Genomic DNA, 17,285 nt, shown 5'->3' on the forward strand with positions numbered 1-17,285 from the left:
CGCCACCACTCTTTTTTTTCTAAATGTACTTCTTTTAAGGACCAGAAAAAGACGATGCATAAAGTGTGTTACCTGGCAATGGGGGGTAATATATAAAGAGAAACATGTATAGGTCGGATAATGGTTATAGACAAGAAAATGCAAATGGTCGCCCTCACTATCATCACGGTGATTTGTTTTTTCATGCCTGTCCGCACGCGTCCTGAATGAGCCTGTGGCTCCCCACTCATGACTGTCACAAGATCCTTTATCTGACAGAGCTTTATTTACAGCTTTAATTTCCTGAGCTTTATGTGTTGAGACAGTGCTGCACGCTACCGCATGCTTACCGTCTGGAATGCACTACATATTTCTTTTGATGGACAAATATCCAAGCTGTTACATTTGAAAGGTGCCATTTTCTGTATGGTCCTGTATTTTGGTAGTACAAATGGAAGACTGTTTTTTTTTCTGAGGTTTGTAATTCAGTCAATTGGTAGCCTCTGTTTTGGCGGACGAGAGGTTAACAATGTCGCTTTTTTGGGGACTGCAAAAATGTCGGTGGTCGTCCAGGCCGTGCTGTTGCTACGCCGCTCATTCTGAGAAGGGTTGAGTGAGAGAGGGCTGCTTTGATAGAAACCGTAAATCAATCCTATTCCCTGGCAAACAAAGATTGATCCCTCAGTGGCCTGAGCGTTGTTGTGTGGTGGGGTCCGGGCCCAGGTTTGAGTGGGATGACATGAGACAGATTCACAGCATCGAAGCCTACCAGTTCAGGGAGGCATGAAATGAACACAAATCCACTGCCAAGAGCGACAGCTTAAGAAGGTCTGGAAACCTCGTTTGTCCGCCAGCCTAAATTTTCATTTTTGTTTGTTGCGTTCATGAACTTTTTACCACCCATCAATAACTTGTGATCTGATCTGCAGCATAAAATTTCAAACTTATTTTGCCTTTTGAAACTGAATGTTCAATTACATTTTTTTCCCACTGAGCTCTCAGGAATCCAGTGCTACAGTTTGTTGTTATGGCTCAGAAAAAAATGTTTTCAATCTGAAAGCCTGGGGTCACAGCACCACCTTGATTTAAATTAAATTCATACTTAACTTTGACTTGTGTGAGAAGGACGTGTAAATAAATTGAATTGGACAGTACAATAATTCCAGAAGTATTTGACTGAATTTATTTTTGCATTCATTCACCCTTGTAAATACATTTCAAGGTCCTCAAAGATGCCCTTTGAAAGTCGTAACGCAATTTTCCCCATTACTTTTTTTTTATTTGCCTTATAATAGAAGCTGTATCTATGATTATGAATGCACCTAGTTGTTTGCACATTACGCGAAATGAAATATTTTTGACATTGCTCTAGTAATTACGTCTTTACAACATCCGGAAAATGTTAAGTTTTTAAATCGCACCATAATTATGGTTTTACGCATTGCAGCCTTAACTACTGCGGGCTATTATGGAGCCCACAAAAGTCATTCATGGAATCATTATTGCACCTTCTGAGATAACAGCACAAAAGAACTCCACATGGAAAATTACATTTGAGACCTCTCATCTGCTATTTCATTACCTTGCTCAGTCTGATGGCTGAAATGGGTTCTCTTAATTTAAGGAGCTAGATTCCAGCTCAGTGAGTGGTTTATGTAATCTCACTGTAAGTATAATTCCCCATAATGTCGTGTCACAGCTACTCCTCTGCTTTGCTACCACTGTCACTTATTGCATTGCTGCCCATCTCGTTCCCCCCCATACCTAACAAGCGAGACCATTTCTATGGTGTGCGCTCTGAAAGGAGGAAAATATGCAATTATCTGAAGGCTCCAAGTGTTTCTATGGCTGACATTCATACCTCCCTGTGAAAAACACAATTAGGCCTCAGATTCTGCACTACTAGGAGACCCCTTCATTGACGACTCCCAAATAGTTAATCGTGGAAGCATCCTAGTTAGGAACGCTGTAAAACTACTTTATTAAGGCTAGACTCGTCTTCTATTGAGCCATTCATTTTGTCACTCTGGAAGTAAAATCTATTAGAATTGTAATACCATTAGTAGAATAGTAGAAAATTCATAAAAACAAGCAGTACTATTTAGTGGTTGCAGTTCCTGGTAGTTTTTAACTTCACTTTACTGGTTAAGGAGGCTAGTTATTTGGTGTTGTAAATCTCAATTATTTTTATATTCAATATGTTTGTTTTGTTGTTTGTTGTTTATCACTAGTGGTTAGCACATCCACCTCACAGTTCTGAGATCGAGAGTTCAATACTTAATGGGTCCCAAACTTCCAAAATTCCTGTTGGAATTGACATGTTAGGCATGATAGGCTTGTTGAAAATTAATTGAAATTAAATTGTTCCTAAGTGTAATTGTGAGCGTGAATTGTTGATTAGCTGGCACCAAATTCTGGATTTTCCCCTGCCTACGGCACATAGTTGGTTGGGATAAGCGCCAACACCGCCGCGACCCTTGTGAGGAGAAGCGGAATGGAAAATGATTTGAACCCAGAACCCCAGAACTGTGAGGCCAACGCGCTAACCACTTATTCGCCGGATCGCCCCCACTGGAAATAGCCTGTGTGAAATTATTTTTGTCACCTCATGCAGCCCCTTAAGGGTCAGTACTGTGACCCTATTTTTTTCTCTTTATTACCTACAGAAAATCAATAATACAGACCTACTTAATGTCCTCTTTGTAATGATTCAACTACTCTGACTTGGCCTAACACTATACACTGTAGTATATACACAATATGGATCATTGACAAACTTCACATTGTGAGGCTTACTCTACTGTTGAAAAAAATGCTGTAGTTAACATCATGATGATTCAAAATCCCCTTCCGTTGTAATTTTCAAAATGGGCTATCATTTAACTCTTAGCCATATGTAATGCCATGCTATAGTCTCGTTTCTCTCCCTCAACAAAAAAATCTATTTGTGACATTTTTGAAAGGATCAGCTAAAAAATCCTGAACTCTGAAACCCAAAGTAACTGTGAATGACGAATGAAAGAAGCCACTGAGTCTGGATAGGTCTAAGTTGGTGCCATTATCAGACACACCATCATTAAGAACGTCTCAACGATTACATTAAAGACCTGTTTCTCCTTGTCCAAATCAATAGCTCCTTTTCAGGTGAGCCATGTTATACTGTCGTTGTACCGCACTATTCTATAGAAACTGTGCAGAGACGAAATTGACTAGTGAAGAATGTTAGACCTACGCAGTCCAAGTGCAATCAGTGTGGGGGGCGGGTGGGGGAGTCAAGCAGAATGACAGCATGCTTCTAATGTTAAAAGATCATTTATTGAATTTTTGTTTCTTGCTTAGATTTCTTGACCCCCCCCCCCTTTTAAATAGCACCTAACATAATGTCTTTCCTTTTTTCTTTTATATTCAGTAGTTTTGCACCAAGTTACACAATATCAGGGGAATACACCTAGAAGTTTTGCGGTTATAATATGCCCCCCCCCCCCCCCCCGCCCCCTTTTGTACCCGCGCCAATCAATTGTGTGGTAGCTTTGCAATGTCAGCAGTTTGCACACTAAAACGGAATTCAGTAAAAGCACTTTCGGCCCACGGGGAGTTGCCCTCCTTCCCCCAAAGAGTTGACACCCCCCCCCCCTCATGAGCTGTAATGCTAGGAGAAAAAAAATGCTATTTTTCCCTCTCACAGTTTGTGCCATGTGAATAAACTTTAGTTAAGAACAGTGTCAGACATAAAAGAACAGGGATGTTGACTCACTGTTTAAACTTTCCATGCAGTTGTTTAGAATCTTGTGTAAAATCAATATATTTATTTTACAACCTTGAACTGATACCGTTTCACCGGTATCTGTATTCTATGTTTTGATCAACATTTGACAGACTTCTTTGTCGTTAGTGTAGAATAATGGCAATTTCTTGAATGTTTGTCTGTCATCATCAAAGACTACATTGTTGGCGTAGTGATGAATGCGAGCTGGAAAATCAGGAAGAAAAGGCATGTCAATAAACTGCTTTTATTATGTTGTTTATGTGGCTAGAATGTTGGTTGTGTGTCAGAGAGTGCAAAAGCTTCAGTATCTTATCACACGACAAATTCAGTGCGTAAATTAACTCTCTTACTGCCAATAAAGAATATCGTAAAAGTTTGCGCTCACACTGCCCTGTCATTCCGTTGTACTAAGGCAAAGCACTGCTGTACACTTTTTCCAGGTCTCACCCTAGTCCAGTCCAGGCTTTAGCTTGGAGTAGCAAACCGCCAAAATTGATCCCAGCAATTGGAGCGGCAGCGAGAGCCCTGCCGAAGACATGGAGCGGATGAGTGATTCTGTGGACAAACCCGTGGACAATGACGCTGAAGGCGTGTGGAGTCCTGACATCGAACAGAGCTTCCAGGAGGCCTTGGCCATCTACCCTCCTTGTGGACGTCGCAAGATTATCCTGTCAGACGAGGGCAAGATGTATGGTGAGTCCAAATCTCTTCAACTACAAAGAAACCAATGTCATTGTTGCATTATTAACTCATTTCTAGTGCTTTTTTTATTCCAATGGATCAAATGGAATGACATTTTTCCCCATCAATTCCAGCCAATAGGCTAACTTTTGAATTTGTTTAAACACCACGTTTAATTTATATTACAGACACCACTCACATTGCTTAAAAGTTGATACCTTTTTCAGATATATGATATCAAACAATACGTGCAAAATGGCACCAAGGTTTTTCATTATGTGCCTGTCTTACGTCAGCAATTAAAAAAGACCAAAACAACAATGAAAATCATGGAACCATTCAATCATGGCATCATTGGGAAAAAAATCCACCAAAGCATGTTTTTATGATAACATTAAAAAACGGAATCAGAAGTTAAACCACAATCGGCGTGCTTATTATGTATGTGTATGTGATGGTCAATGTGGTACTACTAACAGTGTGGCCACTGTGCAGATGCTTAAGTGCAAGTTTGTGAGTAAAACAGCATGAACTATTAGTCAGTGGCAGATGGTACAGTGCTTCCCACCAGCTGTGCCCCCTCTCCTCCTGCCCCGATCTACCCCTTCTCTGGCTTGGTGATGTCATGGAAAGAAAGAATATTTTCAAGTCAAACAGCTTGTCAATGTCAAGTGAAGGCAAAAAAAAAACACAGCAAACATTCACTTGCAGCTGTCTTATGACCCCTCCGGCCAAACCAAATTTAAATTGTATGAGTTGCAATGAAAGCCGTCATCTGCCGCTTTGGCCACAAACAAGACCCTCTCTTCTGTCCATGTGCTTTTTCAAATGCAGACTGAGGATTTCTGATCGCTGCGGGTTAATGCTTGATCTTTTCATTATGTGGTTTTACAGGATTTCACATTTTCCAATCTTTTCAGGTCAATTCCTGAATGAACAATGTTGTAAAACAGAAATAACGACAATAGGACTCATTTTATGATAGTCTTGCCCATATAAGTAGACAAGCTTTTTTTTCCCGTGCCTTATTAGGCTTTGCATTTTTTACCCTAACGGTCATCTGCTCGAGACAAAAACCCAAATCATAAAGCGTAATGAACAACCTCAAAATAAAACTGTTACTATGCACCATATATATATTTTTAAAATATTTATTTCCCGATGCTAATGATTTTTGTTTAGCCTTGTGAACAGAATAAACTGCGTTTAAACAGTTCACCTCATTGCTGTGCCCACAACCTGAAAGTTGATCTCTGGTCGGCAGATTATCGACAATCTCAATGGTTTTAAATGTGACCAGAGGAGCGCAAACGTAACAGTGTCCACAGAAGAGCAAATGCACGAATTATACTGTTTAAGGAAGTCTGCTTTTTTTTTTTTAACAAAAATCTTGGTGTCATAACAGCTGGATTCTAAAGTGCAGCAGAGGGACAAATTTAACGAGTTCTACTTTTGTTTGTCATATTGAAATTCATTCTAATTACTCTGGCTCAAGGTAATTCTACAACCGTTGGTCATTATAAAATGAAAGTGTGAGTTCCATAATTGTGTTTGAAAATGATAATCATTTACAAATAAACCAATCAATGTCAGCAAATTCTACCGTATTTAAAACCATATTGATTAGTATGTGAAAATAGTACAGTAGCTATAAAAAAAACAGTCAGTGGTCATAATTCTTTTTTTCCTTACACTTAATTTTGTTTCCTGTATTGCTGTTACATTTTTCCCAATGGAAACTCTGCCTCAATATATAAGTATCTATATTAGGAAACATTGATTTCAAATGCCATCAGATTTTTGTTTACCCGTAAAATGTTTGTGGCCTTAAGGAGTTTTGATGTGGAGCCAAAGGGTTTGCTGAGCATAGTGCGATGGTCCTTTAATCTCGCTTTATAGTAGATCTCTCAGCGAGGCACATGCTCTCATGGCATCTGAGATGAAAGTTGGCTGCATGGAGGTGGTATTTGATATTTGAGATTCTAGGAATGGCGACATGTTCCAAATGCAAAGCTCATCTCTAGAGAAGGCATCCTGAGTGCCATTAAGCCCTTTGTCATCCAGGGGTAGAGTGCAGTTAATTAGCAACTGTCTCTATAGCAACTGTGTTGCAGTGTACACAATTTGTAATTTCTGCTTCTTGGCTTATTATTGTAGTGTTTACCTGAAGTGATTCGCATATTCGGAGACTCGTGCTGCCCATTCTCTTGGGCTGATTGTGCCCGGCAAGGTGGGCATCTGCATAGAGTATTACTTCAAACTGCACTTGGCTTGGCAGGATTATTAAGAAGAATATTTGTTTAAAAAAAACAGAAAAAAAGGGAAGGCAAATCAGGAGCACTGGCCAGAGCCAAAGCACTTTGCACAGTTCACCTGCTGTGCTAGGCTGCATTCATTTATTCCAGAAATGGAGTTGATAAGTGAAACAACACGCTTCACTCAAATTGTATGTTTATTCATCGAGTTATATATTTGTACTTGGCTTGCATGCCCAATGACGTAGGTGAATTTTTGACTTGCTGTTGGAACAAAACAAAAAATAGATTCATCTTGCTTCCCTTGGTTGAGAATAGAAAATATAGCAACCCATCATTTTCCCAATTTTCTAACTTGAAAATTGCCTTTTTAAATATTATTCTAATCTAAAGAATGGCTGCTTGTTAACACTTGAGATTGGAGTCTTATCGTAAGGAAATGCACTACATCTTGGCTTACCTGTCCTTCATTGTAAAGTATTTCAATTATATATCATGTTCTGCCATCTGGTCAGCGATTTGACCCTAGCCCTTCCTGTGGGAACTAAGTGGCACTTGCTTTGCAGAAGCGCTAAGAATGAATTCGATATAATGAGTAGACCTGGCTCGGCTCTTTGCTCCTGCGGGGCTTGTATCACAAGGCTGAGAATGCTCGGAGACAGAGTGTGCGGATCTGATCCTCCCTGCCGGGCAGATAATTAGGAATTTCGGGATCAGCTCAGACTCACTGTGTCACCTGCATTCACTCAGAATGGAGTGTGAGGGACTTCATTGTAGGAGGGACATCTCACAGGTCAAATTAACACGTTGATTTATAACAATATTCATTTCTATGAATGTTTAGGATTTTTTTTCTTCCAGTATGTTCTCGCCTGGTAAGTTTTCCAGGATAGTTGCATGTCTCTCCCAGTAAAATCTACTATATTGATTTATTTTTGCTTTATTGAAATCCTTTATAGTTGTAGTTTATACTTGCATATATTCCACCAAATATTTTGCTTTAGTTGTCAACTGATCATGTAGAATCTGAGGATATTTTCTTTCTATGTAAACAAAAGGACAATTCTAGATGTATTAATCAAGGGTCGCTTTGTGTCTTCACAAGAAGTGTACCAATTCAAAAAGCACTCGCATTAGCAAAAAAGTGGGACTATTTTGGGGCACTTTATAAAAGAAATGCAATTACATTACCAAACGGAACCATTCTGTACTACTTGTTGGAAACAATCTGTGCCTCCTTTCACAATAAGATACCCATTAGCTAAATGACGACATTTTTAGAGCCACTAGGCAGCGTAACATGCAGTGGTGCTTGGAAATATGACATTGGTGCTGCCACCATATAACCCTTAAACTCATTGGCTGTCATTGACGGTAATTGTATTGTCACTCATGCTGATTGACATCCGATCAAAATGGATTGGAGTGAAAATTTGAAAATTGTAGCAACACATAGTCAGATAAGTCTTCTTTATCCTCTATGTAATGTAAAGTAATATTTCACCTTTGAAAATATCTCCATGATTTTCACACTCATCATTTTATGCAGACCTCAAACATCTGTGCACCATTGGATACATGTGAGTTTTTCAAGGGAGAACAAATAGAATATAGTAGTATAAAAATAAAGAAAAATCTGTCACACTAATTGCTGTAAAGATGTGGCTTTTTTGTTGAGCTTGGGCAACAGCAAACTAAGGGATCGTAAACTACATAAATATAGAGGAAACGACCTACTGTGTGCAAATCTTGTTTCAAGTAGTTGGCTGCGGCCGATAAATAGCAGGCTACTGCCGGTCTGAATTAGGAGTACATGGGGTGTGTCCCAGCTGCGTGAGGCCCTTGGAGTCAGGCTTCTGGTTTCAGGTTGCATGTTCCCAGTCGACTGCTTTTGTTTGACTAAAACGCTGAGACGGGGCTCCTCTTAAAGATGCAGTGTCACTCGTGCGCTTTTCAAGAAATCACTTCTCTCCCATTGATGAAACACTCTTACTCTGATGAGATCATCTCAGACTGATAGGACCATTTTCAGTAATCAACATATGAATGAAATCTGAATGCTTGCGTTATTTTCTCAACTCAAGCACAGGGACTGCACTGTTGTCATCTGTTCTTTTGCTGTTTGATGACAAGTGACAAGTGTCTCTCAAAACTGCACAGAATTCCTGTCAACAAAAGGAAATGGTCACCAAATATGCAATAAGCAACAGATACTTAGTGTTTCAACACCTTAATACAATGATATCTCTTTTAATGAACGCTTCTCCGTACGAAATACATTTTAATATACTCTATACCCGTAATCTCCTTGCCCCGCCAAGGTACAGTATTTAATCTTTCTCACAATCAGGAATCTCACTTGAAATAATCATCTTAGTGACCACTAAGTTAGACTTTTCTTTTTGTTTTGTACGTATTTGTAGCAGTCAACCTCTTCCTTTGTGCACTGACGTGGCATTGATCCGAGAGATTGAAAATATTGATTTAACTCCGTGTTGTACTTTGTCATAGAGTAGGGAGCAGAACAACTTCCTGAATGTGTGTTCACACGTTGGACTTGGCCAGTTCCTCGGGAGACTAATAATTACAGCCGTCTTTTCAGATTAGTCCAGCAGCCTGTCCAACTGGAGCATCTTTCCCTGGTCATTTATTTCCTTCCTCTCTCCCCTCTCTTGAGAGACACAGCTCATCGCAATGACCGAGCCGGTTCCTACAATAATGTATGTGATGATAAACACACTGGCTCCTAATTGATAGAGTGATTCAGACAAGGGCTGCCTGTGCAAATTGCTCCCCAGTGAGCATGTTCCACAGAGTGGAGCCTCGCAGGTTTGAGCTCTTAGCCTTGTATGAGAGAAGGGAGAGAGACAGAGACAGAAGGGAGAGGAATCAGAATTGTTCCGACCCGCCCGAGTGATAAAGATGCTGTCTTTGCCTCCTTAGCCCTGTCTGAAAACAGGCAGGGTTCAGCACAGGTTGCTGTTGTAATCCTCTCAGTGTCTCCAGGAAGGCTCAGGTTAGTGACCCGCTGCTTTGTGATGTCTTGTAAGATTCTGAGAGAACACCTCACCTTTAATCCCCCACTGTTCAACTAACACATTAGCTCAACCGTGCCCCCGCAATAAAGCCTTTTAGTCAGCTCAATAAGGTCGTTTGAAGTTAAGTATTGATTTTTTTTTTGGATGGGGGGGGGGATTTCCAGAGGTGGAGGCACAAATGGATTTTTAAAGAGCTGTTAATTACAGTTGAACACAGCATTATTAAAATAACTTGTGGCTGAGTTTCTTAATCAGTCATGAAATTCTGGAAAAATGTGTACATTTCCATAAAGATCTGTGCCAGTACAAATGTGTGTTTGTACCGTTTCTTTCAGACTCATTCTTGAAATAGTTTTATTCACCATATAGAAATTTCCGCAATTTAATTTGTGGGCACACTATAGCCACTACCACTTGTTTTTGTTAAGCATCTGCATTTGTTATTTCATTACCACTGAGGTTCATTGACTCTTAGAGCACTGTGCGGAGCATTTTATTCTGTCTCGAATACAGTTCAGAGTGAATTGTTTCTTAAAAGAATTCTTCCGAACATTTTTTAATGAAATTTTTGTTTGCTTTAATGCTTTAGTGGGAAGCCCTAAATCATTTGTCACATAAACGGATGCCACACACAAGGTTGCGCAGCAATTATTTCAATGTTTATAAACTGGGAAAAAAATGCTTGCTGGATGCAGGAAGTAGTAATTATGTTTTCAAGAGCACTCAGAAAGCAGAGACGTTGCCAAGACTTAAACCTTTCAAATAATTGGATGGGTCAATTGCCCTGATGTAGTATCTTCACTAATAAAGGAGTTTCGTCTAGAATTTTTCTTTATCTATATGAACAACATTTTATATGTTGTGATCCAATGTGATTGAAATAAATCAGATTGAAACCTGCATATCCTCGTAAGGATTGCAGGGGCTTCTGGAAGGCAGACTGCACCCTAGACTGGTCGCCAGTCAGCCATAGACTTATTATTGTTATGTTCTTTGCCCACAAAATATTATGCTAATGATCACTGTTAATGAAAACAACATTGCAGCTTCTGACCTGCAACACTTAAATATATACAGTATATATGGTCATTCTGTCCTGAATGGACTAAAACATTTCCAAATTTAAATCTTATTAGATTTGAAAGGGAGGTTTCTAAATTGTAGGGATTTCATTATTGTGTGGATTCATGCCAAAATTAATTAAATGACTGTCCTTGGATGAGTAACTGGCATCCTACAGTATAAAGAATCCAGGTTTTCTAATAATCTTTCAATCAAAAGCTAAGTTTAATGAAGAAAAAATAGTAATATCTTGTCACTTTCATGGATTGGAAAATAGATTTTTGTCATGCATTTCATTCATTCATTTTCCGCGTATCCTCACATGTATCGCAGGAGTGCTGGAGTCTATCCCAGCCAACTGTGGGCGGTAGGGGGACAGCCTTAATTGGTTGTCGGCCAATCGCAGGAAACAAGGAGATTAAAGACCATTCACACTAACATGTATGCATGATTTTGAGTATTTAATCAGTCTCCCATGCATATTTTTGGGATGCGGGAGGACACAGGAAAACCCACGCAGGAAGAACATGATAACTCTGAAAGGATGGTCAGAATCTGCCGGGTCAGATCTCAGACCTGTGACGCTAACCACTTGACCGCCATGGAACCTTTTTTCACAGATTTGTTCTCTTGTCTTTTCCGTCTTTCTAACTTTAGAAAGCCCCCAAATAGTCTTCATGTTGACTTGGTAGAAGAGCAGTAAATAACATTCAACAGCCACCGTGACAGTTTTAGTTATTTGCTCGCAGTTTCAATGTACTGTGTCCTTTTAAATTTTTTGAAAAGAGTGCTATTGATAGTACACTCCCTGCAGGCTAACCACTGTTGCACATGTGTTCAGTGATGTGGGAGGCTGCTCTGTCTCTGTGGAGTAAAGTGCTCGAAGCTGCACACTTGCAGGCTATCGGCAGGCTGATTTCAAGCCAGGCCCTCTGCTGGAAGAGTGCTGGCCCAGATGTGACTGTGGTTGTGCCTGCATTAGGACAAACAGAGGGGAAAGCGCTTATTACAGGAAATGGGTGCGTTTTAAAATAGGGGGAAGAAAAAGCTGGATCATAGCTGAGCATTGTTCTTGCTGTTCAGGGGACACGACCAAGATTGCTATTTGTTTCGTATGCCTTGAGCGAAAATAGCCAGGTTATGTTACAAATGGCTTTGTTACAGTGGCACACTTCTTGGTCTTACAAGGACCTGACAACAGCCTGCTTTGTCCACATAAAATTGGATAAATGAAGGCAAAAGGTTTTGATTTATTTATTTATTTTTAAGACACCTGATTTTTTTTCTTAGGACCGAGTTTTTGCGGGTGTGGCATCACTGAGGTTGGTCCACAGCAACATGTGACAATGTCCTTCATTGTTATTCACAACAGAGGGAGTCTGTCACAGCTTCCTTAGAGAACGGATGCTGGAAGCCAAATTGGATTTCTGACTGAATGAGGAATGGACTACTTGGGGACGGCCTCGTGAAAGTTGAGCTGCCGTCCTTTTGTGGAGAAACTGGTGGAGTGCCATTACTATTTGCCAGCTCCTCCAGAGTCATTGAGATTCAGAGGGAAATTCAGTTGGGCCTTCCCCTCCAGCTGCTAAAAGCCACACATGTCGGCGATCACACAATATATATTTAATCCTTCTCCTGCTGGTTTGAATGACAAGAACACCCCTTTTAAAGAGTTAATTTTCTTGGGACTCCCCAAGGCGCTGCTTTAACTCATTCACTGCCATGGACTGTGATAGACATCAAATCCTTTTTAACTTGATGGCTGCCGTTAAATAATCACGTTTCAGCGATAGACAGCGATAGACGCCAAATCCATTTTGACTGCGAGGGCTTGCAGCAATCGAACAATTGCTTCCAGCCCCGCCCAGTCAAAATAAATTGGACATTTATCACCATCAATGGCTGCCAGTAATTTAATTAGGGAAACAAAAACAGCCGTTGAAAAGTAGGAAGATTGTTGATCTGTTTGTTTTTTCAGGAGCAATCTGCCAAAGTTACTTTGTGGTCTACGTCAAAACAGTTCACTTTTAAAGCAACTCTAGTTTTTCTGTCAACGTCAATAGCAGCCAATTAGTTTATAAATCCGACATTACATGTTAGACTGTTTTTACCAGGAAGTCTTTTGTCAAAAATCATGAAAGAGGTTCCACAATATACACGAATTAGCACATTCATACAGGAACTGCCGATGGCCACAACTTACTGAGCCACTCAATACAAACTAGTTCATAGATAATACCCACACTAATAAACAGGCCCTGTTTTTTTATCCATCTTCAGAGCCTCTTATCCTCACGAGGGTTGTCAGAGCCTATTCCTGCTAACTATGGCCTGTAAACGGGTACACCCTGTAGCAATTGCATGCTAATCGTTGGTCACAAGGAAACAGAAAACTATTCATGCATTCATACTTATACCCCAGGACAATTTAAAAATACAGCGAAAACAAGCAAACTCCACATGAGAAGGGCAGAGCCTGGGCTTGACCTTAGAACTATTTATATAAAACCACAAATTTGTTCACAAAAAATTAAGCACAAACTTACTATTTCCCCCCTCGCCACCATATGTGGACACAACACATTTTTTTGCTAACAAGGGGAGAGATTTCTGTTATTGGGATCTGCCAAAAAAAAAATGGCCAAAAAGTGGTGCGCGAAATCCTTGTCAGGGTCTTAGGGTGCTGGAGTCTATCATACCTGACTTGGGGCAAAAGGCAGACTACACTCTAAACTGGTCGCCAGTCAGTTGCAGGGCACACAGAGACAGACAACCTTTTGCACTCACAATCATACTGCCACCGAGTGGAAATCGATCCCCTGCTGCACGCGGCAAACTTCAGGCAAAAAAAAAAAAAACACTACACCATCCGATGGGCATACATACATACATTTTGATTTTACTACTTACCCCAATGGGTGATTGAATTTACTAACTCCATTTTGGCATTTTCATTTTTATTGATCCATGTAATATATTGGTGGAACAACTCACTATAAAATGTTATTCCATGCTCACCATGCACTGATGCCGTTTATGGCTTCGCTTAACTGCATTACGATAATATTTTACGGATTCCTGCATTTTCTAGAAATGCCTGCAAATAAACAACATTTACTGACATATGTATCTGCAAAATAAAACAATGCTCTTAAGCTTTCTAGATTTCACACACTGGTAGCCTATTTTATTTGCTAGATTTCAGGTCGCAAAGGCAGAACTTTATCTGAGACATTTTTAAACCATCATTATTTTGCTGTCCAAACAACAGAACCAAAGAGCTTCTTTTCCCCTGCCTGGTGAAGAGAATGAATTATTCACTAGTAAGCAATCTTTCAGCTGGCCATTTGTGTGTTTTGATCCCGGAATCAGGAAGTTGCATGAATGCCTGTATTGTCATGTGCCTTCTCTTGGTGTGTGAATTATTGAAATCTTTGCTAAAGTTTACAGACACGTAGCACATACAGCCTAGCATGGCAAATCCCCTGGTATTTATTTCCCAGTGGACGAAACGTGTCTGGCGCACTAAGGATGACCCAACTCCAACATTAAAAAAGAAAACGAAAAATTTAGTTTACATCTAGCTAATATGTTAAAAGGGTATTTTGTATTTTGTGTGTTATGTTAAGCCACCTCGTGGTGTAGAGGTTCACTCGCCTGACTTTGGTGCCGGCAGGCGTGGGCTCTCTGTGTGCCCGACTGGCGACCAGTCTAGGGTGTAGTCAGCCTTTCACCCAAAGAAAGATGGATTAGGCTGTGGCAATCCTTTCGAGGATGGGTGGTATGGAAGATGAATGAATGTGTTATGTTATTCATCAACTCATTTGCTGTCATTGATAGTTATTAAAATGTTCAGTTCAAGCTACTGAGAGTTACTACTAAAGTCCATTCATTCATTTTCTGAACCGCTTATCCTCACAAGGGTCGTGGTGGTTGCTGGTGCCCATCTGAAATAACAACGGCACCAGGCGGTTGATACCCTAAATTAGTGGCCATCCAATCATATACTGAAGTCTAGGTTATCTTAAAATGTTGAGCTCAAACCATTGACTTGAGTAAAATTGGCGGACTCGAATTATAAAAAACCTGCCAAGCTTTTTTTTTTTTACCACATTGCAGTTCATTTTTGGACCAACGTTGCTTTGCAGTCAATGTGTTTTGTTATTTTCATACACACATGAACAAATAAAGAATTACAATGAGTAATTCTTGGGTTGTTAATTTTATAACAGAATTGACCTGATCACCATTTGTGTTGTTTGTGAATGTAATTTTTTAATGAGATGAGGCCACAAAAAATGTGGTGATTTGCAGAGTGGGGGGTTGCAAATTTCCTAGAACAGTAGATCCGAACCCTGGCATTGCTTAGCTACAGCTGGACACATAATTAGAGCCCCGCAACCTATAATTTGTCTAATAGTTTTGTTTGGCGGCATGTTATTAACATATGAAAGGGCTAAGCAGGGGTCATGTGCATTGCAACAACAATTAGAGAAGACCTGAGGGCACAAGAATGTTTTCAGCCATTGTTAATTAGAAAATATGTACAAAGCAGCGCTTTAATTAGATTCTAGTCAGATTTGCTCGCTTTTAAAGCCTTGTGTTGGGTTTTGAAGAGCGCGAGATTGAATTGTAATCATTTCAGGAGGCCACTCTATCACTTAACAAATTTTCTGCCATTGACGGTGACGAACGCCCATTCCATTTGTACTAGGAAGTCACACTGTTTGTTTTGGTAGTAATGTTATGCGAGTTGAGCTCGAAAAAAAAATGTATACTCGCTCCAAACTCTCTTAATCACTTTTTTTCACTTAAATACAAGAACCTTGATCCGGGCCCTCACCATTCATTCTACGTTATTGCAGGTCGGAACGAGTTGATTGCCAGATACATTAAGCTTCGGACAGGGAAGACGAGGACTCGCAAGCAGGTAAGAAGAGAGGGACCGTCTTCATTGCTTGGCGGACTAATCCCCTGTCACGGCCATGTTGCATGAACAGATGTCCCTGGATTTAGACATCTGAAATTGTCACTGTTAGTTCCGCTCTGAAACACACATAAGAGCCTTAGCTCCAGTGAATTTGGAGACAAAAACATTGGTCATTTTCCCTTTTTACAATTCTTTGAACTCATGACCACTCCTTGCTCAAAATGTGGCCTTTAATTAAATACAATAAATGAGTCGTACACGATGCATTTATGAGCATCAGATCAGATGTCATGTCAAAAGCAAGTAACCACAGTGACTGAATATATTCCTGGTCCTTGTAAAGTAAATCACAGAGTTCATGCACTTGGCTTTGGTAGAAGTCTTTATTAATGGGGAAAGTCTCAGCCGTAATAATTTGGTACCGCATTTAACCAAAATGCGTTTTTAGTACTGTCTCTGTGTAACGGGTGAGCGTCCTGTCCTCAGAAGGCTTCACGCACAACCCTGACCACAAATGAGCTCAGATTTCTAAACCAGTGATGAAATACAGACTACTCTCGCATCTGTTGAATGACTAGGGATGTACCGATACTCATACAACTGCTTCCATTTGAGCGTCTGCCCTAGTGATACTTGACAATCACATCTTGCTGTTGTGATTGAGTCTCATTTTAATCCAATAATGTTGAAAGAAAAATCAAGCAAATAGCATTTTTGACTTAAATAAAAAGTCTGTTTTGCAGCATGAAGGCAAAATGAAGCCCTCTTTGCAGCATTAACTCTTTCAGTTCTTTCTTTTACTGCACAATTCAATAAAGTGCATTATCTATTAGAGATCCAAACTATCTAAATTAGGAGGTGTGCAGATAATTAACAATTTACTAATCCCGCAAAGAATTTCTGCAATAAAAAAACATGTTTTTTTTATTGACTGCAACGCAACATTTATTGTGCAAAAAAAGTGGGTTGGATCATTTTCATGGTCTACTACAGTAATACCTTGAAGTACAAGTGCCCCGACATGTAAGGAATTTGCAATACGAGTAAAATTCTGAGCAAATATTTCCCTTGAGATACGAGACAAATTTTGAGATAAGAGCATACGAGCTTTCTCGTCGCATTTTCCTCCTGTAAAGATCTTTACGAGCACTGGGCAAAGCGGTGCATTTTTTTTCCATGAGTGGTGTACGCGTGACGGAGCCGGCTCGTCAATGCGAGAGGAGTTTTTCAATAATAAGCACCATTCTGAAGCAGAAGGACGCTATTAAGGATATCAAGCCTTCCAAAGACCAACCATCATTTCCAAGCCGTGCAGTGCCATTCATAACGAGATGGAGAGCCTTCTTTTAATATGGATAAAAGATAAGCAGTTAGTGGGAGATAGTGTGACGATAATATGCACAAAAGCCAGCGGAATTCACATGGATTTAAAAGCAAAGCAAGCATCTGAAAATGGGGAGCCTTCAACACCACCAGAATCCTTCATTTAATTAAGTTAAATGTATTTATATGTATGTTATGTTACGAGCGCATTACTGTCCAACAGGTATCTCTTTCTCTCTCCCTCTCTCTCT

At 40.0% G+C, this 17,285-nt stretch overlaps 1 protein-coding gene across 6 annotated transcripts in view; it reads left to right on the plus strand.

The window, feature by feature from the left end:
* tead1b (TEA domain family member 1b) overlaps window positions 1-17,285 on the plus strand; it is a 38,395-nt gene that overhangs the window by 5,809 nt on the left and 15,301 nt on the right. For all 6 annotated transcript variants that reach the window (XM_077713776.1, XM_077713778.1, XM_077713779.1 and 3 more), the window contains 2 exons: window positions 4,186-4,438; window positions 15,647-15,711. In XM_077713776.1, the coding sequence (XP_077569902.1) occupies window positions 4,282-4,438; window positions 15,647-15,711 (222 nt within the window). In that variant the 5' untranslated portion in view covers window positions 4,186-4,281. The remainder of the gene's footprint in view (window positions 1-4,185; window positions 4,439-15,646; window positions 15,712-17,285) is intronic.

Source organism: Stigmatopora nigra, chromosome 3, assembly GCF_051989575.1.
Source record: "Stigmatopora nigra isolate UIUO_SnigA chromosome 3, RoL_Snig_1.1, whole genome shotgun sequence".
Taxonomy (NCBI): domain Eukaryota; kingdom Metazoa; phylum Chordata; class Actinopteri; order Syngnathiformes; family Syngnathidae; genus Stigmatopora; species Stigmatopora nigra.